Consider the following 26,932-nt stretch of genomic DNA (forward strand, 5'->3'; position numbering starts at 1 on the left):
GGTTGAAATGGTAGATGGCCAACTCTTTTCCCAAATTTGATACTTCTAAAAACAAATTCACAGTAGTTATACAATCAAAAAATATATAATTGGAGTTCCTATGATGTCATTATAAAAGATAGCTGCAGAACTGTAGCTCTCTGCTTGAGAAAATTCGGACAGACAAAGCAGAGAAAAATAAGTCTTTCAAAAAACATATACTTCCCGAGAAAATGTAAATAAAATATTCAGGAGGTTCAAATATCATGTATTTTGTCTACAAAGAATATAATATGTATGTAAAAAAGAAATGAGATAAATAAAACCAAAAATTGAAAACTCGAGCGTGTTATTTCAGGATGACACCAACGTCGACGTCGGAATGCATTTATTCTAAAGTCTGGAACCGTTGAAAGGTAAATTAAGTTTCAGGAATAGGAGTAAAATATATGATTAACTATAGGATACTATTTTTAAAGTGGGGGAAAGCATTAAATACAAGAAATAATACCCGAAGCGAGCGACAAAAAGGCGGCGGCGTAAATCTAAGGTTTTCACAACGCTTGGATCTGTAGCTCTCTGCTTTGTCTGTCCGAATTTTCCCAAGCAGAGAGCTACAGTTCTGCAGCTAAAGAGAAATGTATTTGAGTAGTTTTGTGTTGTCTTGGCCAATTTATCATTGTTTATCACTACTACATTGTATCATTCATTGGGGTTGAGTAAAACATTCCCAAAGTACAGAATTTATCGCAGGTACTTGGGTCTTGGTTGTATAAATGTGAAAACTTATTGATATGTTACTTTCTAAATAATTAAGTATACATATCTATATTAAGACCTGTAAGTACATGTATCCTTAATGACTATATGAGCATGGACGATTCCGCACACTCTCTAGTGATTTTACCTGATTACTTAACAATAACATACAAATGTATCATATAGTAGTTACAGTACTAAAACTTACCTTTGGTGAATTAACTGACAGCAATTCAACTACTAGCAGACGCCTATATTTATCGTAAATTTATAATCTACAACAATTTCCAATAGTTGTGCAATGTTCTTCCCGGACTTTTGCGTGGAAAATACCCGAGAAGTTCCTAATGATGTTTACATGTTGCTAAAATTAATCAAATCGGAACTCATCGGAGGGCTTGAACACTCGATTGTTTCCGATTGGTTGATTCATAAATTCGGTGAAAATTTTTTATTTCGATAAAAAAAATAGTTAATTCAGGTTTCAGGCGTCGATCCAGGCGGAGGGAGGGGGGTCTTCCACACCAACTCTTACAAATGCCAGACTGGAATTTATTTGACAAGCAAATACATGTACATGTATGAAATGAAAAACCTGTGGTTTTTTTTGTTTGTTTAATTGTTTGTTTTTTTGGAGGGGGAGGGGGGGGGTTGCTAAAAATGTCATGAGTGCAACACTTTTTTGTGACATTTTGAAAATTCAATAGTTTTGAAGATCTGAGAAATAAATGATAATGGTTTATGGTGGAAATAAAGACTTTCCTGATAATATTCAAAGTACTGAGCTTTAAATGTGGGCTATAGTAACTTCTGTTTAATCAAGTTGTGGTCATGGCTGATGCTGAAAAAAAATGTTATACCATGTCACATGTGTCAGGAGTGCAACAGAAAAAAATGTAGTGCATGTTGCCAAAAAACATCAATTTTAAAAATCTGAAAGACAACTAAGTCAAAAAAAAAAAAAGAAGTTTCACAGTGCAAAACAATAATTGATATACAATTCAAAACTTAAAAATGTTATATAAATCACAAGCAGCATTAATGAAAATCAAGTATCTGTGCATACTCAATAATGTCAGGAGTGCAACTTTTGATGTTTTGCTGCTCCACAGCATGAAGAAACTTTTATCGGTATATATATATATATATATATATATATATATATATATATATATATATATATATATATATATATATATATATATATATATATATATATATATATCTATATATATATATATATATATATATATATATATATATATATATGATTCTCTGTTTTTATTTTGGAAAATAAAGACACAAAATTTTTTTTTTATCAAATAGACTTATCAATTACACGGTCTGTCTGTGTTTCAGATCTATATTTCTATGGTCAGGATTGCAACACATTTTTAAAGATTAGAGTTATATGATGAAAAGACTTCTACCCATGCCATGAAAATTCTTTAATTAATAATGATCTATTCGAATAATTTAGTACTAAATTATTGACAGTTATATTATTATAATCTCTTTTTCAATTTTATCAATTCAGATGAGTTTATATCTTTTCTTTGATTTTTTAATGTAAAAAATTAACACATAAATAAATTGTTATAAAATTCAAGTAATTCTACCTCAATTTTACTGAAACAACAGAACAAGTTCTACTGTAATTTTCGCTTCACAATTCTACTTTGAAGACTCCCATGCTCTACAAATGTTAGAATTATTGCTGATCAAACATGAATAAATATAGTGTTTGTTTTGTGATGGAAAATATACTATAAAATATTTTATCTTCTAAATATATGTATTTAGCTAGTTTTTTGACATAAATAGGGAATAATTCAAGATATTAAATCAAGTTTAAATACTTTTATGTGTTTTAATTATAAAAAAAAAATATTGCACAATTTCGATACCACTTTATGTTGATTATGTTATGTGATTTTGATGAAAATTTATTGTTTCGTATTTCTTTCTCACATTAAAACTTTTCAACCAGAATTTAAAAAATAGTGTAAAATTACAATCAAAAAGCCAATTTTTTCCCACAAATACAAGAGAAAAAACTCAATCAAGGTTTAGATCTAATCATTTATAACCCTGATACCATTCTGAAGCATTAAAAAAAATATAATTTCTTTTGATTATTTTGATTATGTATTTTAGAAAGTTTATTAGGACGTAGTGATATTTTCTTTTTTCAAATAAAGTTTAACTTATAAAAATTCTGAAACTTTTTTTTTTAAATCTAATTGTCTTTTCCATTGCATTTTCAGGAATTTTAACTAGAATGCATGTACAATATGATAAGTGAAAAATGTGTTATGGCTAGTTGAATTTTTTCAAAACCTTTCAATTTGGTGGTCATTATTTTTTATTTCTCCCATATCCATAATGAATAGGTTTGGGCCATACTCTGTACCAGTTACATGGCATGCATCAGCTGTGTTTCACGTGAGTGGTATAAAAGAAGAATTGTTAAGCTAAATGTACATCAAAGATCGCATTTCCCATTTCCTTTCTTAACGTAGCCGAGCAATGGATACGCTTATACATTCTCTTCCATGGGAGAGAGGTTTGATAGCTGTTATAGGGCTAAAAATACCCACGGGCTTCTGATATTGATAATCAGCACTTGATATTTTCAAAAATAGATACGTTCGCTAGTTCAGCATGAGAGTATGTGATACTGTATGCTAAAAATCCCACCAAGTACTATGATTTTTTTTTTTTTTTTTTTTTTTTTTTTTTTTTTTGGACATTGCCATTAGAAATGGTAGTAAAAAGTCCGGATTATGTCCTGTTCATAGTTCAATAAAATGTCGCACTGTCAATTTCATTCTACTTCTTCTTCTTAATCAAGTAACATACTGAGTATACTCACCTGAAATTGTACTAATCTGGTAGAACTTAAGTTGAAAATCATATTTTGATGAAGGTTGATGAAATAAGAATACTGTTGCTATGGTTACCAAGAATAGAAAACCTTATGTGGTAGCTTTTTTTTTATTTATACATAATTTTATTCACATGAAGTGAATGGGATTAGGCAGCAGGCATAGCCTATTTTAGCCCTCTCCCTACAGCAAGGTCAAGGTAAATACACTGCATAACATTAATTAAACAAACATTTAAAAAATACGAGGAAAAAAACGGGAAAAAAAATACAATGAAGTACCGGTTTGGAAAAATTGACAAAAGTTATATATACATTTACATGACAGTGTTCAAGTAAAACGTTTTGTTGCTGCTATATATGCATGTACTGCTTCAAAAATTTGTATATTAATATTGAGTCCATGATGTGGTAGCTTCTTGCATCCAGTTAAAGATTTGTAGTTATGAAATAAATAATAAATCCCTAAAATATAAATAAATCGTAATTTTTCTTTGGTGCATAGATATACAACTTTGTATTGTTTTCTATGTAATTCTATACAAAAGGTTCACTTCTATATAAATAGGGATCTGGGGGTCGTAACATAAAGCTTGCTAAGTTTTTGACTTAAGTAGGGTCATAAGTATGTTTTAGGTGCAATCTTAAGACCTGCCTAAGTACTACTTAAGTATGTCTTAAACCGTAACATAAAACGGACTAAGGTAGGTCTTAGCTAAGTCAAACTTATGTTCAAAATATTTGTTATGAATCATCCTAGTTTTTCAATTCATTTATATATATATATTTGTAAAAATGATTTAGTTACGTTTTTAATCACATATATATTAATTCTGACGTCCTTACCTATCGGATTTAGCTAGGTTAGATTAATTTCATATTTAATTAAAGTTAATTCTGTTTAAATTATTCGAAATACAATGTATTTGAAAACAAATATTGCACGGTCACAAAGTGGCACTAGTGGTTCATTGTAAATGCGTGAATATTGTTTATCACTCGAGACTGCGATGTTTTCAGTTTACCGTTTGTTGTTATTCTTTCGTTTGACAAATGTTCACTTGCTTTCAAATTGTCTTTCTCGCAGACGTGGCACGATAACCGAACGTCTATGTACTTGAAATTGAAACTCTAGTTAAAAAAGAAGTGCAAAACAATAGGGACATTTTGAATTTTTTTCCTCCCATATCAGTAAGCAGAAAATGCAGACGTTTTATGATATACTTATTTACAATTTAATGAAGGATGGAAATCAAAGAATTGTTTTCAGAAAATAATTTTTCGTATATCTCCAACTTATCAACAATCTCTCTCTCTCTCTCTCTCTGGAACGTTAGTGAACGGTAGTGAACCCTGTCTGAATCCTCGCTTGTTGCGTTCTACATTCAATCTAATTTACAGAAAATCTTTATTTGTTTTCTAGTCATCATCCTTTAATTCACCGATAATTTTTAAAATCATTTCATCCCATTTTCTCACAGTGAACAAACAAAACCATGATTGCTGTATACAAATTACTTTTATAATTGAAATTATACAATATACTTATAATGATTAGTGTTTATAACCTAGGTCCCACTAATATTTCAAACCTATCCCAAAAATAATATGTTGCATTTACATGTATATGTCATTTAGAGAGTGATATTGTAATCAGTGATGAATAACCCCCCCCCCCCCGACGAAAAACTAAAATTCTTATACCAGTATATTAAATATAGAAAATTATTTTTTAATGCATAATATAAATAGAGGAATGTTTTAACATAGATAGTCAACCTTAAATAGTTCTAAATAATATATGTTTAAGAAAGTTAAGACATACTTAAGTCACCTCTTCCGGTCGCCTAAGTTTTGCTAAGATTGTCAAATCTTAGCACGTTTCTAGTTACGGTCTTAAGTTTAAGACTGTACTTAAGTCCTACTTAAGCATGGGCTTAGACTTAAGTACCCTTTATGTTACGACCCCCTGACCTATAGGACCGGGCTTGGTTTTTTTCTCTACAAAAAGCTTGTCGATTTCCGTTCCGGTTAATGACTTGAGGCTGAATACATGTAACAATTTGTTTTTCATAAATCTTTATTTCAGTGAGTAGAGGTAGGAGGAACACTTTCATTGATATTCTGAGTTTGTTATTTCCAAATGTAATACTTGATATTTTTCTTTATACTTCTCATTGTACATAATGGTAATGTCTACTATCTCTGGAATTCTATTCTTTATGTATAGGCTATTTATTTTTACAACAATATTCCGTAGATATAATAAAAACATGCCATTAATGTGTGCAAATTATATAGGCCTAAATGAAATCCAAGGGAGTACAGTTACTGATATATATAGCCCAACTGTTTCAAAACTTAAGATCTTAGAACATTGACTGAAAACAAAAGTACGTGTATGTTATTCTAAATATATTAAGCTCAAATAATTCAAGCAATACGCAACATACTACACGTAACTCAGACAAGCACTAGTGGCACAAACAGAATAAAACCAATGTGATTAAATTCTAAGGAATATATACGATTGAAATTCATTGCAGCTCAATGCTGCCGAGAATACCTGTATCGAGTAACACAGAGTGAGTTATTCTTGTCCTCGGAGAAAGTGTGCTATACTGAGACTTGTTCCGCCTGACTGACAACTGTACATTGGAATGCTACGATTTGATCTCTCTCTAGTGTTTTTTATATCAAGAATGGGAATGCATAAAGGATAGATAATTGAAGGAAAATAAACAAGCCTCTAAAAAATTTAAAATAGTCTTTGAAAAGGCAAAAATTTAAAACTATAAAAGTGTGGCACCAGGTGGATTCGAACCCCCGACTTTAAAAAGATAATATCCACGATATAATAGTCAGCGCACATATCAACTGAGCTATTTTGACTGTAAGATTAACTCGAATAAAAATGAAACAGATTGTAAAAATCAGGTTTCCTTATTTTGTGTAGGTTTTTTGTGAATTTTGACCCTAGGGCAGGGGTGCCCCTAAAAAAATCCTATCTTAAATTATTCCTTACATCCCAACCTATCAAAATGTCACAATTTTATTTAGGGGCAGGCCTGCCCCGAAGGACTTCTAGGCCAAAATTCATACAAAAATCAACGCTTTAACGGACAAAATGGTGTTTCGGCCAACTTTGGAGGTTTATTATAAAGTTGTAAATAATAAATTTTAGTTGTAAAATACAAATTTGAAAAATTTAGACATACATACGGTAGAAAACAACAAATAAAAATTGATTTTTAAATGTCACTTTTTCCGGGAAATTGTTCTCTCCTATAGGTCAATTCTTTTGTAATAGTGAATACATCCTTTTGCACATATTTTTTAAACATTAATTATGACAAAATCGTACAAATTTCTCCGACTTTACCTGGCAAACATCATTCAGGTTACCTATTTGAATATAAATTTATGAGAAATATTGTTGATTTCTGAAAAAAAGTTTGTCTTATTTATCCTTAAGCCAGAATTGAAAGTCAGGCTAGTTGTTTACAAATATCAATAAAAAGGTTTTGGGAATTTACATACAAGGGTATGTACATGTATTCAAAGAAGCTTTTTTTTTTCCAGATTTTATATATAAATTTTCCTATAATTTCCGTAACAACGCTCTTTTTACAAGATAAAATTGAACTTTTTGAAATGTAGAATTTAAACCACATTATTGCTTTTAAAAATTGCTTTCCAGTCATTATAGCCATAACAACCATTGCCAACCAAAGAAAAAATATCACACTTCTTCCTTGAAAAATGTTTCAAGGACCTTAAAGTTATTATTTGGTTGCATTTCAACTTATACAAATCATGTAATTGCTTTTTTTTCCGAATGTATGAATAATCGAAATGAGTGAATAAAATCATTTTTTTCAAAACTTTGTTCCTATGGTATCATATGTTATCGTTGTTTTCCCTAATATTTTTATCGTGCGTATAACACATCAAGTATTTGACTTTTGAAACAGTCACTGTCACTTTTCTGCAAATCTGCTATCGTTAATAATAGGACTCTGAACATGATTAATAATGCTATTTTTCAGACTGCGGTGTATGTTGCCATGGTAATCATGATACATAGCAACTAATTCGCCTGATATGAGTTTATGGTATGAAATACCTTATCAAAGCGAATTTGAAGAAATCTTGTAGGAATGGCTCTTAACTTTCAAATGAAAACGCAATGGTATTCGATTGACACAAATTTATTTCCCATATTTTAGTTTAATCATCTTATTTTGGAATGTTTAGTTGTAAGAATGTGAAAATATAAAATACATGTATAATATAATAACGAGAAATGTTTGGCAATATTAAAAAGGGTCAACTCAAAATTTAGAATGTCAACAATGATAGTGAAATAATTCGAAGTTTGGTCTTTGTCAGACCTCGATAGCATATGGGGTGTTTTATTTCTTAAAGGGTATCAGTGTACCAGATTTGATGTCTGTCAAGCAAAGGTTTCTCGAGATTCTGAGCGGTCAATATATTCCTGTGTCCAGTTTGACATTGACGTTTGATCTCGCGACCTTAAAATCAATATAAAATACTCCTTAATGGGAACCAGTGTATCAAGTTGAAAGTCTATCAAGCAAAGGATTCTCAAGATATTCTTGTCAATATGTCAATATCTTATGTTCAGTTTGATCCCTGACCTTTGACCTTAATACCTCAAAATCAATTTCTACTCCCTACAGGAAACCAATGTACCAAGTTTAATACCAGTCGAAGAGAGGCTTTTCAAATTATTGAAGAAAAAATATCTTCCTTTTTCTTGAGTAGTATGACCCTTGACCTTTGACTTTGTGACCTGAAAATCAACAAAGTGTCATCTACTCTTTAAGGGGAACCAATGTTTGTCAAGCAAAGGGTTCTCAAGATATTAAGCAGTCAATACCCAGATAGCAAGACTACATCGGGCCAACGTTGGTTGATGGTTGGTAGGTTGGTATAGCGTTGGCGTTGGGCAGTAAATGTTGGCCCAACATTGGCCCAACGGATGATATGTTGGCGTGAAAGCTGGTCCATCGGTGTTGGGTATGCGATGTTGGGCCAATGTTGGTCCATTGTAGTAAATGTTGGCATGAAACATGACCATTATATGTTGGGCATTTGATGTTGGCCCATCGTGGGTCCAACCAAGTAGATGTTGGCTTAAAACAAAGCCACTGTGTGTTGGGATGTACTGTTGGCCCAACATAGGGCCAACCAAGTATTGTTGACATGAAACACACACATGAAATTGTGTTGGGCATGTAATGTTGGTCCAATGTTGGCCCAACGTAGTAAATTTTGATTATAATGAGGTATTGATATGGCTTTCAACGTTGGCCCAGCGTTGGTTCAACGGAGTGAATATTTGGATAAAATCAACTTTCGTTAACATACATGTTGGTGATCTGTTAACTATACATATTAAATTTGTATCTTTTAGAACCAATTAAGCTTCTTTCAATAGAGACATCTCATCTTTCGTTAAAATATTATGAACAAGGGATTATCTTAATAGCCCATTTATCAATAATTTACAGTGTATGTGTTAATAAAAACGAAAAATTATTCCAGAACCTAATTTATGAAAACAAGATTTTTAATACTGATTTATGTTTGTAATTTGTGTCCGAGACCATTGCAATTGATACATGTAGAAGTTTTAATTATTCTGCACAGTATATAATTTTGTAGATTCTATATTTAGCATCATGGAACTTAAAGTGCTGAATTTTAGAGCTCCAAATAATTAGGTCAGTGGTGAAATCCACTGGCTCAGCAGGTGACTGGCCGGTTTCCTAGGAAACTAGCCAGCTCTGTTTCGTAAACTCGGAGTGGTCACATCTTATCACTTGCAACACTTGAACAAAGCATATACATGTGCGTGTCCGTTTTGAATCGCAAGACAGAGAAAATGGATTGTTTTAGCCCTTGAAATGTAAGTATAGTCGTTTAAGGTGTGATTGATAGAATTTTATCTCTGTGAAAGTTTTAACTTGAGCATAGTTTGTAAAATTGAACAATGAAGTTATTCAAGAATTGCAATTTTCAAAATATGCATGTATATTTACTAGTAGTCTGTTTAAGTTATAACTTATAAGTACAATGTAGTAAGTGACATCATTTTTGAACGGATTAAACTGATATATTTTTTATATCATTTATAGCATCTGGTGGGGAGAAAACCCTTTGTGTTACAAGACCATTGGTGTTTGGAATGTAATGGACAGTGAGTGATTTATCTCAATTATCAGTGTAAGAGACATGGATTTTACAGACAAAGAAACAAGAACATGAACAGGAAAAAAGGAGTGAATGGTTCAGAAGTAATATGGGCAGGAGAACATTCCAAAGTTTCACAAATTTGAACACTGGGACTCTTATTCTAGAGGAATATTATATAGTGACTGAAGTGATATGGGATAGACTTAAGAAAACATTGAACTACCTTTATTTCCCTCTGTTGATTTCATTCCATAGGAGTGACAAAAAAATAGAACATTTGTTTGAGGAACAAGATAATTTACCATGCAGGATTTATTCAATCAATTGTATTTTACTCGTAATTATGGAACTAAAAAGGTTACAGGAATTCATATTGTTGAACTAAAATAATTCAATCGCCGATCATTTGCCAACATGTTTATAGAACGTAGGGCCAACGTTGGTCCAACATTCATTCTTAGCTTTAAAAAACATTGAACCAACATTGGGCCAACAGGAAGTTAAACGTTGGGCCATTGTTGGGCCAATGCCAGATAATTCACCATCGAATGTTGGCCCAACGTCGAGCCAACATGTTGGTTGAACGTAGGGCCGATGAGCAAGATGATGTTGGGCCAACGCATAAAACTGACAGAGGGCCAACGCAATTTTCACCGTTGGGCTTGCGTTGGCCCAACGTAAACTTGCTATCTGAGTATCTTTTTGTTCAGCTTGACCCTTGACCTTTGGCCTTGTGACAATGGGGTTAATAATCCATAGGGTGTAACAGTGTATGTTTGATGTCTGTCAAGCAAAGCGTTCTCAAGATACTGAGCAGACAATATTTTCTTTATCAGTTTGATGTAAGATATAAGTTGAATCACTTCGTCTCTACAAACAAGTACACTGAAGTTGATATTAAAAGGTTACTGGAATTCATTTATGTAGCCTTTGAAAACCAGTTCTTCCAACAAACTGTTGGAATTTCGATGGACATCATTCGTACTCCTTATTATCCAACTTGTTTTTATATACCTATGAAGTGGAATTTATTCAAAAACTTCTACGTGACGTGAGAAAAAAAAACGCTTATACCACATAGTCTGCCACATCTGTTTCATATTTGGATGTTTTACTGACTTGGTTGATAAAGGCCAACTAACAACTAAACTGTATGACAAACGAGATGACTTCAGCTTTTCCATGGTCAACTTTCCTTTTTTTATGTAGAAACATTCCGCTATCACCTGCATCAGGTATTTATGTCTCCCAACTCATTCGATACTCAAGAGCATGCTCCGAGTACGATCAATTTCTAAACCAAGGCAGGCTACTGCCAGATAAATGGATGCTACAGGATTTCAACTACCTCGTTTAAAGTCTGCAATTCGTAAATTCTATGTTCGTTATGTTGACCTTCAAAACAAATATAACTCGTCATTGGGTCGTATTTTGACTGACATATTTCGTACCAATTTTAAGGTCTTTGTTTTTACTTCGGAATATTTTGTCTACCTAGTTAATAAAAAGGGCTCACGGCGAGTGTCGACAGGAGGTGCTTACTCCTCCTAGGCACCTGATCCCACCTCTGGAATTTCTAGGGGTCCGTGTCTTATGCCCTGTTCACGGATTTTTATTGTTTGTGGGTTTTTTCTGACATAGATCACTACCTGTTCTTTATCTTCACCTTTTTCATTTGAGGGGGGGGGGGCACAATAGCACACACACACACACAAACACACACGATTTTAAGTCATGAAGTTTCCACATAAGTCATTTGTTTGAAGAAGATAGATAATAACTCAATCGTGTAATATAATAAAAAATGTTAGCAAATATTTTAAAAATTTTAGATATATAATTATTATTATTGTCAAAAGCCAGAGGTTTTAATTCACTCACGGAAAATTGCACCATTACAGAATCTATATTCAATTCAGAACAAAAATTAAAAAAAAATATGCATTTCAACATAAACTCTTTTTACTAATAACGAATCCAATGGTCAAATGTTATGTTTTTCTGTTGTAATTTTCTTTGCTGCAAGTAAACAGACATAAGAGCCATTGTCTTGATGTTCTCTGAGAGGCTAGAATGGAGTCTGTCAATTCTGACTTTATTATCAGCAATGTCAGAACGCTCAAGCAGCTGTAAACAAAAGAGGAAATACCTATAGTTTCACTTAATTTGTAAACAAAAAACAAAACAAAATGTAAAAGAAAAATCATTATGAAATGAAACCGATCTTTGTTTACCACTACGCTTGCGACTGATATATGTTTCCCGTGTTTAAATCAAAAATGTTTTATAGAAAAAGTAATTTTTTAACAAACTCTGTCCACACTTTTTACTCACATTCAATCGTCAATTATTACAAATCATAAACCTTTTGACAAATATTGATTACCTCTGATGTTCTTGAAAAGATAAAATCCACCTGACTAGCGAGTGAGTTGAACTCCTTCCCCGGAGGCGACTTTCTTGGTATGTCTGATATGGACACAAAGATTTTCTCCATTATTTTCATAGACTGCAAAATACAAACCAATTCTCAGAATTAAATTGAACACACTTTTAGTTCAAGTTTGAATTTAAAGACATTGACATATTCTTAAGGATATTTCATTTTGTAAGGAAATAGAAACCACGGCAGTAAAAATGACACTTTGACACTGAATTTTTCTTGTTAACCGATGAGACGGAAATAAATTGACCACTCTTAACGAGGTTGGATCCTGATATTTAAAGTCTTAAACTTTTTTTGTCAAGTATATTTTTAGTTTCTACACACATAGCTTAATTAAAAATAAGAACAAAAAATGGGGGTCAATATGCTTCTTTTGGCGCTACAGCACATTCAATATGACCTTTTTGCACTGACATTTGTGTCTTAATCAAAAATCACTTCTTCGACGTTTTTCCTCCAATGTTTTTATCCAAATAAACCATGGGACAAAATAAACTATTATGTATTTTAAAAAAGACACATTAAAATTGTGACTAAGAAAAAGTTTTAAATTTCTTCGCATAATCAATTATTTGACCTTTCTGCACTCACAAAATGTGATTTTTCTGGTATTAAAAATTTAACAAGCAAGAAAATTATTTTAAAGTCTTAAACTTTTGCTGAATTTAAGCAGTTTGATAGAAGTTATCTTATATATTCAGAAAAGAAAATCGAAAGTGGGGGTCTATGATGTAAATTTTTAGATATTACTAAAAAGGTGTCAATTTTATGTTAAAATTGGCTCAATTTTTTACTGGACTTTCAGAATACATTTACTATATTTGTCACAATATGACGAAAGAATTCATAAGAAATAATTTAATAGATATTTCAGAACCAGCGTAAAACATTTCACTGCAAAAAACAACTCTGTGTGCAACCAGCATGGAAAAATAGGAATCTAAACTTAACAGTACTGCATATATTTCAAAAGGGAAAAACTGATCATTTTCTTCTAAAAAACCTTCCGCCACAGAATATAGTTCCTGGCTTAGTCCTACTTGAAAGGAATTTAATCGCGGTTTTTTCCATTGGATATAGTTTAATTTGCATTGTAGAATCCAGATTTAATGTTAGAACTTAAAAATGATACAGAACTTTAGAAATAAAGGTCCAGACCAAAATCTACTCAAAAGCACAGGATCGAACGTCCTTAAATATCTTAAGCAGGTTTAACTCAGAAAGAAATTTCACTAATGATATTTCCTTGATATCAGATGATGAAAAACGTAAGGCAAGATCATTGTTTGGAATGATGAAACTTTTTGTTTAACTTTAAATATTAAAGGATAAAAACATTCTTAAATCAACAAAACATGTACCGGTACCTTGATGAGAACATTCACATACTGCATTTGAGAAGTTATCTTGTCTAGCTTTTTCTTGAACTTCAGGAGTTTGTGTTGGTCAAGAGTACGACAGATATCACTAATCATCGTCCTCTCAATGACCTAATTATTAGTACATTAGTATTAAACTGCTCTATATTTTAATACAAATTTAATTCAACTTCTTGGTAAGAAAGATCATTTATGAAAGAACACATTGAGTTTATGCTATGACGCTGAATCTAAAATAAATTTTCAATTTTTAATAATTTTTTTTAAGATTTTTTATTTCATTTTATTTATTTATTTATTTATTTATTTACTTATTTATCAATTTGATATATGATGTGATGTATGGTGTGACATGTGAAGAAACAAAATTAATGTACTAAAAACAGTAATAAGTATAAAATATTTCTAGTTAAATATCGCACAATTAAACATAAAATAGATGTTATTAAATTTAAAAGTGTTTTCTTGCAGAATTGAAATTAAAATGATTCTGAGAATTTCACTTAATAAATACTAGTAGCTTATTTAAGACATGTCGAGGTATGTCGAAATTTAACTTATATTGAATCCACGCATAATCTTTCATCCATCCTCATAATTTGTTTGAATACAAAAGTCAGAGAAAATTCGAATTGTAATAATATAGTTTTTGTCTGCAGTGAATGCATAACCATTCATTCCTTCATTCTATGATTTCGCAATCATTAGCTACAGGTGCAAATAACTTTGAGAATAACGTCATCTTTTAATATAGCTAGTCTTACATTTTCTCCTCTTACTATCGCCATTTATTAATAAATGAATATTTAAAAAAATATTTCTGTAAATGATAAGTATAATTATTCTCTCTCTCTCTCTCTCTCTCTCCAAAAACAATAATAAAGTATTACACAATCAATAATAACTAAGTCGAATGTCAACTATTTTTAATTTCTGCATAATGCAAAATAACAAGAATTATGTCGATAATTACTTTTTGATAAATATTTCCTCTTCTATTAATGATATAGTTGTAAATAAATGTAAAGATCTTAAACATGAAAGAACGTTAAAGCATACCTCTTTTTCTTTCGATAGAACTTTCTTCCAGTCACTCAATTTAAGTAATCTCTTACCATATTCATATGCTTGGTCAAGGTACTTAACCCCAAACTTTAACTGTTTAGTATTAACCAAGTCTATTTGCTTAAATGAAAAAAAAAATCATTGTATCACTTTTTCATAGTAAAGATTATGTCTGCAAATTTTACTTCTGTGTTATGTGTGTGGCATAGCGTGCTGTAAAAAATGGAAGACTATCTTTGTGCAACTGATGATCTGCAAAAGGTAGTTTTTGTCTAAACATTTTTTCATTGCTCATCCTCTCCTTATACGCATTTTCTTCACTGTGTCAATAAAGGTGATGTTTTAATATAATTAACTTATAAAGCATATATATGTATGGGTATAAAGTTCTTTGTATGAAGTTGAAGGTAATTCAAACAGTTGAATTATTTTTAGAATTAGATACTTTTTCTGTACCTTTGTTGGGATTACTCTTGTGCACTGCATGTTAAGGTCCTTGAGGCAAAACCAACAGAAGTAATTTCCACAAATACACATCCCATAGTTACACTTTTTCGAAGCCTTTTCCACCATTAAATTACAGTGCGGGCATGTCTTCACATTCACCGTGAAAGTTTTCGTAGTGTCAATTTGCTGAAGCACGTCTGTGAGATACATTAAATAATTAAGATCGAATTAAAGTAACGAGGCCCATGGCCTTGACTGACAACTGAGTATATACAAGTTTCTCAAGCTATAAACACTTCGAGCCTGGAAGTGGTCTGGACATACGTGACAAAACTTTTACAGGTAGGTGTGGACTCTAGTATCATATCCATGCAGCTTGTCTCCTAGAAGTAGATAATTTCCAATACTAGTATATGAACAACTTAACTTGGCTTGATCCCTGGTCCAGGGACGCATCAGTTTTACAAGTGTTATTTTTTGATAGATGGCTAGCTGCTGTATATGATCATGCAAACTATTTGCTTTCTACATGCCACGAGTAAAGAGGAATATTCTCAGAGAGAGAGAGAGAGAGAGAGAGAGAGAGAGAGAGAGATTTCAATATTTCAATGTATGATCAACTTAGCCCCCACTCTGAAATCTGAATCGTGGACCAGAGTGCCATAAATCTTGAAATTTTTATAAAGGGCTTAGTTTTAATTAAAATGAATCAAACATATGGTCTGCCAGATGTCCATGAGTAAAAAAGTAGATTATAGGCGTCTTGTATTTAAATACATAACCAACAAAGAGCTCAACGTTGAACCCAGGAGGCATCAATTTTGCGATTTTGGTCAAGACTCAAGTACTCGTGGTAACTAATGCTATATATTTGTCTGATACATGGCATTGGGTAAAGAAGATTTTCAAGAATGCAATTTATTTTAAACTATACGACTGAGTCCCGCCCTGGGACCTGAACCATATGCCAGGGGCTATGAATGTCACATCTTTTAAAGAGCTACACATCTTTTAAAGATCTAGAGAGCTAAATGTTCATTATTTATCTGCTAGATGTCTATGAGCCAAGAAATTATTAAAGATGCGTATTTTCAATATAAGGCTTTATAGGTAGAGTGCTAAGTGTTTATTATAATCATGAAATCCAGCTAAGCCCAACCTCAAGACCTAATCCATTGAAACAGAGGATATGAATATCACAGTTTTAGTTAAACGTTGAATACTCATGAAAATCACACAGTTTGCCTGCTAGATATCCATGAGTAAAGAAAAAAAAATTGTTAGATACAATGCATTTTCGATATATGACCAACGTAGCCCTAAGCTGTAGCCTGAACCTAGGGGCCATTAATTTCAGAATTGTGGTAGAGAATTATTGGTTACTGTACATGTAAACACGCTAACATTCTCCCTGCTTGATTTCCTGGAGAATAGAGAAAGAATTTTGAAGATTGTATCAATTTTGATGTCTGGTCACACCCACAAGTCTTTCCCAGGAAAACATTTGACGATGAAATTCACAATTTTGTCCCGTTCCTCTTTTTCCAAGGATGCTGATTGCCACATTTTGTTGAAATCCGTTGAACAGTTTGAGAAAAGAAGCTGAAAATGTTCAAAAGTTTACGACATGCGCACACAAAGGACCATACACGATGGCAGACAAAAACAGATACCAACACGCCACCTCAGTGACTCGGGTAACCTAAAGTACAATGCAACTGTGGAGTGTATATATATTTTCAAACCACTTAGACTTCTTTTAATAATTATTACTTTTTCATCATCTCAAATTTGAGGAATAAGACCATTTCAAAAAAAAAATCGCAAAATCTTAAGATCAAAAATGTAGTAAATGAAAAGTGCCTACAGATTTCTCAGATTGAGAAATGAATTCCGTTTAAGAGCTTTATAACCATAGCTTAGTAAAATGAGGTATACGACGACATAGTTTTAAGTTAAACATAACGATAATCAAATTTAATTATTAAACGTATTTTGAATACAAAATGAAGAAAACCAGTCATAAATATGGTAGTTTTTTTCCATATCGGACACAGAATCCAGATTGCCCACAGTCTCTCACAAAAACGTAAATTTATGTTTTTGATGTCTTATTTAAAAAACAATATTGAATTAAATACCGGATATAGTATCTGGATTACTTTTGACCTGATTTAATATAAATTGAATTCCATGAAGATGCTTATTTCCTACCAAATTTAAATATAGCCATACAATATGGAGGAGAGTACTTTGAATGTGTGATAATGATGGCTCTAGCACCAAATGACAGCATAAACTCATTTACTAGATCTTGACCTTAGCACACCAGTATTGAAAAAATTTGTTTAATGAGTAAGTGTTTGTAATTGTGAATTTGATACATAATTATTTTCTCTTCAGTTTTAAAGTGACAATTTTAAGTCAGAAGTTTGAATTGTCGTACAAAATATCTTTATCATCGGTGTATGGAATTATCTTGTCCGGAAATTCCTCTCTCAGTATACTATTTCTACTAAGTCGAGTTCATCAATAAATTTCATCTCCATTAAGTGTCTGATTCAATGCAAATACATCCCCCTTCAAAAACAACTCGTATTCTATTTGAAAAAAAAACCTCTTAATTCTCTGGCAATGACTACAGCTTTATGAAAAAAAAAGAAAATCTTCATCATCGTATGATATTCAACAATTGAAATCTGCAGTATTCTTTCTGTTACAAAACGAGAAGTTTGATAAATGTAGTTTACCTTTTGTAATATCAAGGACTTTCACATACGCCTTTATTTGCTGACAGGTTGCTGGCCAGTGGGGTTGTTCACAACATTCCAGGCAAAATTCCGTTTTGCAGAGACATTTCACACCCATCCTCTTTTTGTTGCTTACTGATTTCGGTGAAATGTTTTCTACTCCCTGTACACCTGAAAAGGCTTTGGATTTAAATTTGAATATCAAGCATTTATACGAAAAAAAAAACCCAAACATCATACAAGTCATATTTTTAAAACTGATATTGTAGTATTCATTGTTCTAAATTTAACCCTTTGCCACATAACATTCAAAATCCGTTTTACTTTTTACTACGGTTTACTTCCAATTTTAACATAGATAGTTCAAAGCTGTACTTCATATTTTTTCCATTTTAATGTTGAGTATTTTTTTTTTTTTTTTTTTTTTTTTTTTTTTTTTTTTTTTTTTTTTAGAATTTTTAAAGTCTAACCGTTTGGAACCAGCGACAGAATGAAGTCACATGTATTATTTGGACACCACTTCCATATCCCACTAGACATTACCATCTGCTCTTGCTGACGTTGTATCCACTTACAAAATAACTGGATAGGAACTAACGACATTATAATGAGAGGGTCAATCTTTGACGTGCATTTGTATTCCTGAAATGATTTTACAATGATTGGTATACTGACATTTTAGAGAAATATTTTATGGAATGTATATTTAATGGACCTAGTTTCTAGTAATTATGTCATGCTATATCTTTTATAACGAAAACTCATTGTTTTGATACAAAGGTAAACGTACATTGGATGATGTTTTTAGATTAATATTTGAGACAGTTTTAGAGTCCTTATGTGTGTGGGTGTGTGTTTGTGTGACTAACTGCAACAACTGTCTGTATATAAATTTCTTCTTTGATACAATGAAAAAAAAATCGTACCAAACATGAAATAAATCTGGTACTAGTCCTGATGTTTTCCACTGCATATCTATAGAGACAATTTCTGCAGAATGGGTGTTGACACGGTAGAATAATGAGCCCTCCTGTGGAGTCCTCACCTCCATATAGCGAAGCAAAACAAACTCTGCACTCGAATTCAAATGCAGAATTTTGAGTGACAGAATGGAGGAAGGTAGGCAATTTGTTCATCTGAATTTCAAAATATAAAACAATGTCCGACGTTCATTTCTTGTAAATTTTAAATGCTGACAAAGTTATTTTCAATTCCGAAATTAAACATCATAACAATAGATACAAGTGTTTTACCTTTCGTTGGTAATGTTTTGGTGGACAACACTCCAACATGTTCATATATGCTTGTTTGACTGTTGTTATCCTGTAGGGAACCCTCCGCAGCCAATCATAAGCTGGTTCCATGACGTAAGATTCAAATGAAGGTCTCTCTTTTTCACAACTTGTAAAAAACGGTCGAGCGCTGTAAAATGTATTGCTATCATAATAAATTCTTCTTGAAAGCCTGGCATTAACTAAACCTTGACAATGTGCACATTTTGCTTACTTTGAGTTAAGTGACATTAGCTCTTTGGCAAACCTAAATATATCGTCAACTGAAGAAATCCTATTTCTAAAGTTTTGAAGAATCATGTCGTCCAACTTTCTGGCAGAAAACTTCTCATTATCAAGGACTATTAATCTTTAATAAATGAAGAAAAAAGATTTCCATAAAATTTTCAATATACTTTCATTCATCTTTGAAGAAAATCAAAATACTTATTCATATTTAGATTTTTTTTCATCTAAAATTTATTATGAACATTTTTCTGGCAGATTTTATCTTAACCCCCACCACCACCACCACCATCAAAAAAAAAGCAAACGTCGTTTATTTCAACTTTCCAAAAAAGCCATATTGCAAATTCCAGTTAATAAAATATAGTCCACCAGAAAACATAATACATGTATAAAATAGCGGTAACCTGTATCTGGAAATCCCCGTATATTCTGATGACATAGCGGAATCGATTATCTCTTGTACAACCAACACTGGAAAATCAATATTGAACAAGTCAGACTCATGACAAAAGGTTGAATGGTTACTTCCCTTAACCCCTTCTTTCTTGAACAGCTTTTCAACTGAAATAACATAAATGCTGGGGTATACGTTTGTTGAGCAGATCTCCGAAATTCCTTGTAAAAAGTCATTCATTTCTGTTTTCTTGAAAGACAATATTGCACCTCCAGTTGGAACACTCTTACAAAACGCAAAATCTTTAGAGGGCTTTTCAGGATGCGAATTAAAACACGTGTTCTCTTTGTCTAGTTCTGTTTTTTCTTTGTAATCTGTCATGTAGATGATATGATTTTTTCTTTGTAAGTCCGGGGATTTCTGGATGGTCTGTCTTGTACGTGTTTTCCGAAATTTTGGCTTTCGCCTGATTATCTTTAAACAGTCTGAAAGAAACACTTGTAAGGTGGTTTCCTTCTTAACTCTACAAACTTCATCCTTTTCAAAATCATAAACAATTAAAACTTCATCAGACTGATAAAAGTTGTTTGCTAGGCATGTGTTTTCAGAGAAACCATAATTGGAAATTTCTTTTTTTATACACGAACTCTCGTCTTCCAAAGACTTTTTTCCGGACAAAATTGCCAACTTTCCGTTAACAAATCCTTTCTGTTTGAAGAGAGCATTTTTGGCGGGATACTTGAAAAATTCTCTGGCCCCTAGAAATAAATAATTTCAATTCAGATTTAGAAATTCGTTTATATTTTCCTATCAGTTTTGGAGAGATTACATAATTTATTGGGAACTAATTCAGTAAAATGTTTTTGAATAATTGAACAATGTATATATTTGAATGAGAACTCATTTGCTCTAATAATTATTACTCAAATCTAAAACATAAACGCAGGAATATGATATCTTTATATACAAATCTTTTTATTTAACCTTTTTACATCAGAGCTCGAAACAATTTACATGTACGTAAATTAATGTTACAATGTAAAAATTAGAGAATTCATTTTGCCTCCACAAATATTTCTTTGTTAATTCAAATGGACTCATGTGCATTCAAATTTTATAACAATAAAGGTCAAAGGAAAATACATTTATATGATGTACATGTATCGAAGAAATAAAGAAAAGTTTAAATCTTTATGAATTTTTCACATGTACTCAAATCCGTTGAAGCTGGAACTTTTAAAAAAAATGATTTTTCTCATTAATTCAGTAATTTTTATCAATAAGTCAATTCCAATCCTTACCTTTGAACATATACCTGGTCGAATAGTTACCATGGCGAAGGAAAAATCTTGATAATTTTCCTGGAGTGCTAACTTCATATCGAAACTCTGTAACATCTTCGTCTCTATCATTTTCCTCCCGCAATCTGAACAGGCGATATAAATTATTTGTATGAAATATGAAGATATCGAGCAGTGAACAGTATTCAACTTCGAAAGTCCAATGAAACGATACAAATTTAGAGCAGAGCAAACACGGACCTCAAAATTTAGAGGTGGGATCAGGTGCCATGGAGGAGTGAGCATCCCCTGCAAACCGGTCACACCCGCCGTGTGCTCCTTGTCATGATCGAAAAAAAAAACGGAAAAATTCGTAAACAGTTCAGTGTATAAGTAATGGCCTAATAATAAGTATGAAAAATATCAGTCAGCATTTGACTAAATGATAGGTTGTATGTGCTGACAAGTTTGTATCGACCATAAAACTTGCGAAATGATGACTTCAAACGAGACTGTTGATATCCTTGTTTCATCAACTTGTCAATAGTTTCCCTCGTTGTAGAAATTGTTCATTGTAAAGCATGCTCTTGCGTATCGAATTAACTGGGAGACATAAACCCCATATACATAAAGTTCAAAAAAAACTTTTTAACCAAGCTTTTGTGTATATATTGAAGGCACATTTTTGAAATAAAAATGTTGACACAACCAAAAAAAAAGTTATGAATAGTTTATATATATATATATATATATATATATATATATATATATATATATATATATATATATATATATATATATATATATATATATATATATATATATATATATATATATATTTCATTTTCAATCTTCAGGAATTTGACAACATATTGCTTAGTTACACATAAATACAAAATCAGCATTCTTACTGTGACGTCAAAAAGCGCTAATTTTAATTTAAGCATTAGCAAAGTTAATTATGACATCACCTGACAGAAGGATCTACATTTCATATCAAAACAGGAAGTAAATTTAATATTAAAACCTTCATGTCGTGCACTAGTTTCAATCTTATTTATGTGATAACCTGCGCCGGTTGCGTTGAAAATTATATTGGTCAGAAAGGAGACACCTTATGACACAGAATGATCGTACACCGACAACAAATTAGGGAACCAAAATACCAGTGTACCCCCGTCAGTGACCATATTAGAAACTATATATATGTATGTATGATTGCTGTCAGAAAAGGATAAAAGTTATTTTAGGAAGCAGAAATAAACTAATAGTCAACTCACTGTTCAACATCATATTTTTTTCTATTGTCAATTTTCTCCATGTTCTTAAGGAGTTCAGATTTCCTCTGAATTCCTCTTGAATGTAGGTTATGTCTTTTTTTCTTCCTCACAGCAATGTTTTTCTCAATACGATCCCCTCCCAGACATTTCCTCTGTAGATCCCAAAAGTACGATGCTGATTTCGTGGGCTTGACTACAGGCAATGGTGTTTTATTATCAACGTACAGGACGCAATCGTTCCAAAACCATTTGTTCCAAAAATGTACATTTTCCCTTTCTGACAAAACAATCCTAAAATCTTCTTTCGAAAGTGCCTCAATGTTATTTTGAATCCACGAGGAAAGTGTCCATCTTTTGTGTTTGTTAACCGAGTAATCTACGATCCACGGACAGAAAATAATGTCATCAAATTTAGTTTCAACATCTTTTAAAAATATGGTCATTAAATTCGTTCCATTGTGGATAAATTCATCCTCCCTTCGGACTATCCATTGCATTTTCCCTAAATTGATGTTCTTCATTAATGTCATTCCATCGTGGAGAACCCAATCTTTCCTTCTGACTATCCATTGCATTTTCTCAAGATCAATATTCTTTTGCCTGTTTATGAATATATATCGGATATATCCATATTGAGGATTGGAAAAGAAAAGACTCTTGTTCATGCTATTTCCTGACCTTTTCCCAAAGCGTATTGTCTTTTTAACCATGGTTAAATACTTGATTCGACAATTTGAATCTTGATTTTTCTACAAAAATAAAATGAAAATTGTATAAATATTAATTATAAAATGCACAAGTTTTAATTAAAATTTCGGTTCAATTTATAGATTATATGATATAAGGCGCATTAATATTTGAATGCAGTTTTGAATGTGTTTGGATGTGTTTCTAGATGTTGTCGTCCTGTTAGTAAGCGATCACAAAGCCCCAACAAACATAAACCATGATTAAGGATACTTAACTATAGTGTACTGTAATAGTACCTACCTTAATACTTTGATTAACGATGAAAAGTCACTTTAGAATCTTTTTTGAGATCAAGAATCCTAATATTTCTTAAATTCAATACCAATAATGTAGATTTTAAAAAATATAGTTAAATATACAAATTATGTTTCCTTTCAGATGTGAATGTAAGAAACGGGAAAAAATAAATTTTACCAATCTGCAATTAATGCACAGTAGAAAATGCCGCGATTTACTACAGTTAAGACCTTTATACTATAGTAAACCTAAGTTAGTTATAGAAAATTGAAAGTATTATTATGCGGAAGAAGAGGGCTTTATTTAGGACCTGTTTCAATCAGATCATTTGCGCCGGCTTATGATTTTCAGCAATATCATTCCTAACCAGTCTTCAAGGCTGCAACAATTGCTGTTTACTACAAAACTTACCGATTATAACGGTATCAGTATTACTGGATTTTTTTTTTAATGATAAATTAGATTTATTGACCGTTGATATTTATTCAAACATTGTATTTGAGAATTGCTATAATTTTTTCAAAACAAAGTTCTTTGAAATTAATTAAGAAAGATCTCTGAATTACGAGAAAATTACGAAAAAAATAATTTCGTAATTACGAGAAATATTATGAATATAGAATTGCATTGCACAAAAACCATGAATTGTGCCGAGTGAATGATTTTATCAAAACATGTTACCGCTTTAAGATTCCAAATTTGCAAATTTTTGCATAATTATTTAGAGAATCTAGAATAATGTATATATAGCGTTCCCAGAAATTATTGAGAAGTTTTTTCAAGATACATTTATCTAAAATGTTGGATTGATAAAATACAATATAATTCAATGTTATTACTTTATTTAATGACAATATCCAATACTTTCTAATGATACATACAGTTTTCATGGATAACCTCCCAGTTATTTTATATGCTTTCTCTTGTCTGCTGATGATCAAAATAACTGCTTTGAAAACAGAAAGCCTATATATGCTATGTATTAGTAAGGGATTGTTAAATTTGGTGATATTTCTGCAACACCGAGCATTTCACTGTTTACTTTGTAATAAGTGGCACAAAATATTAAAAAAAAAGAACTCAGTTAAGGAAAATAGTGTGTAGGCTTTGTAAACAATCTAATCAAAATTAGATGTTCCAATCCACTACCGCTTCTCAAACAATCGGGGTCACGTCAGAGCGATTTTTCGATTAGCCAGGGAATCGAAATCGTCGCCTCCGAAATCTTGGCTTATAGTTCGAATGCGTTTTTTTCACTGCAATACCTAAACGCCCGAGGAGTTTCGTAATAAACAAAATATGCACGGCGAAGGCCGAGTTATGTATCAATGTTCGTGCAAGATATCTTATATATAGTCTGTGCTTTTTCGTTTGTGTTATTCAAGTAAGAATGCCAGATTGATGGACTGTATATTTTCGATATTTTGTCCCACATGAATCAATAGCAGACAGTGGAATATTCAGTGTTTCAGAAGTATCGCTAGTTTTGCAATTCTTTGACAATAAACATCTACAATATGCTTTTTTCATAAGCACTCATTTTGAACATAAGCAATCGACCGTAAGTATACAAAGGAAAAGTAAGTTATTCATCAAAACTGCATTTAAGATAATAAAGTAGCAAGTATTGTCATTTGATAAAATACTAATTTCTCTAAATATAACTATGAATATTTTAAGTGGTGTAAGTATTGTCATTTGATAAAATACTAATTTCTCTAAATATAACTATGAATATTTTAAGTGGTGTAAATGAGATGTGGATACAAATTCCAATCAACTTTTGGAAAATTTGAAATCACAAAATTTTACCAAAATCAACAACATAAAAACTTACGACTTCTCATCTTTATATACAAAGACCAGGCTTTTTGACATCATTGACAGCTGCTTTTTTAAAAAATGGAACTCATAAATTTACTTACCTTGTCATTGGTCATTTTGTTAAAAAAAAAAACTGATTGTACACACAAGTACTCTGAAGTTGTTATATAAAAGATGCTTGAGTTTCTGATTGACAATATCTATGTGGTTTTTGGAGACCAGGTCTTTCAACAATCTATTGGAATTCAGATGGGTACTAATTGCGCCCCGTTATTAGCAGACCTATTTTATTATTGTATTCATATGAAGCAGAATATGTTCAAAATCTTATACGTGAAAAGAAGAAAACACTTGCTATGGTCTTCAACTCGACATTTAGATATATCGACGACGTTTTGTCAATTAACAATGGTTGTTTCCATTCTTATGTCGATATATCTCGGTGAGCTTGAAATAAAAGATACCACATAGTCTGACACATCTGTTTTATATTTGGATATTTTACTAGAAAAAGACGATAATGTTAATATAACAACAAAGCTTTATGATAAACGTGATAACGTTAACTTTTCAATCGTCAATTTCCCTTACTTATGCAGCAATATACCTTTATCACTTGCATACGGGGATTATATCTTTCAGTTGATTCGATACGCAAGAGCATGCTCTACGTATGACCAATTTCTAAAACGAGGTAGTTTATTGACAAACAAGTTGATAAAACAAGAATATCAGCAGTCTCAATTAAAGTCATCATTTCGTAAGTTCTATGGTCGATACAATGACCTTGTCAGCGAATACAATCTAATCATTAAGTCAAATGCTGACTGACGATTTTCATACTAATTGTTAGGCCATTATTTACACACAGAATTGTTGACGGATTTCCCCCGATTATGACAAGGAGCACACGGCGGGTGTGACCGGTTGGCAAGGGATGCTGACTCCTCCATGGCACCTGATCCCACCTCTGATGTTTTAGAGGTCCGTGTTTGCTCTGCTCCTGATATGTATTGTTTATTGGACTTTTGAGCTTGAATACTGTTCGTTATTTCCATATTTTGAAAAGACATATCATAAAAAATATTCTCAATAATTTCTGGGAACACTATATAGAACAACTGTCTGTGTTTCTCTCTTTTTAATGATTAATGATTTCATTTTTGTTTTCGGTTTTACATTGTAATCAATCTGTATGTTTTCATGTAATTAATGCATAAACGCCGGAAACCATTATGCAGATAACAATAACAAATACAACAGTAACCAAATATTCCTTAGAGAACGAACCATGCAAAAAGATGGAGGTCAGCGGCAGATGATGATTTCAGTCTTAAGTGGGATAAATCCTTCAAAATATCTTGGATCGCCTTCAAACTCAGTGGGTCCACCGAATGTCCCTTCGCTCTTTATAAGTATTTTAATTGCAAGTTTTACCAAAGTAGAGCAGTATTTTCGGTAAACACAATTACGAATTTAGGCTTTAAAGTTTCTTTTCTTTTTCACATCAACAAGATAAATGTTTGCTCGGTTTATTTTTTACAAATAGTACATGGACTTTCCTTTGGATGTTAGAAAAGTTTGGTAAGTCAATCTATTTCGCAATGACTAGATTATTTTCTTGTAATTAAGAGATCTTTTCTGGTAATCACGAGAAAAATTAGCTCGTAACAGCAAGACAATTTCCTCGAAATTAAGAGAAAATTATCTCCT

The 26,932-nt window shown here is 31.8% G+C and overlaps 1 protein-coding gene across 1 annotated transcript; it reads right to left on the reverse strand.

Annotated features, from left to right (window-relative positions):
* Positions 1-11,812: 11,812 nt before the first annotated feature.
* Positions 11,813-22,983, reverse strand: LOC133188002 (uncharacterized). The gene is made up of 12 exons (XM_061323392.1): positions 22,409-22,983; positions 21,150-21,274; positions 19,859-20,606; positions 19,441-19,575; positions 19,188-19,356; positions 18,861-19,070; positions 18,405-18,576; positions 17,935-18,090; positions 15,194-15,381; positions 14,788-14,857; positions 12,234-12,376; positions 11,813-11,974 (listed from the first exon to the last, which is right to left on the reverse strand). The coding sequence occupies exons 1-12, from the start codon at positions 22,981-22,983 to the stop codon at positions 11,813-11,815; spliced, it is 2,853 nt and encodes a 950-aa protein (XP_061179376.1).
* Between the last annotated feature and the right edge of the window lie 3,949 nt (positions 22,984-26,932).

Source organism: Saccostrea echinata, unplaced genomic scaffold (genome assembly GCF_033153115.1).
Source record: "Saccostrea echinata isolate AGI-Se365-2 ecotype Australia unplaced genomic scaffold, CSIRO_AGI_Sech_v1 ptg000015l, whole genome shotgun sequence".
NCBI classification, from domain to species: Eukaryota; Metazoa; Mollusca; class Bivalvia; order Ostreida; family Ostreidae; genus Saccostrea; species Saccostrea echinata.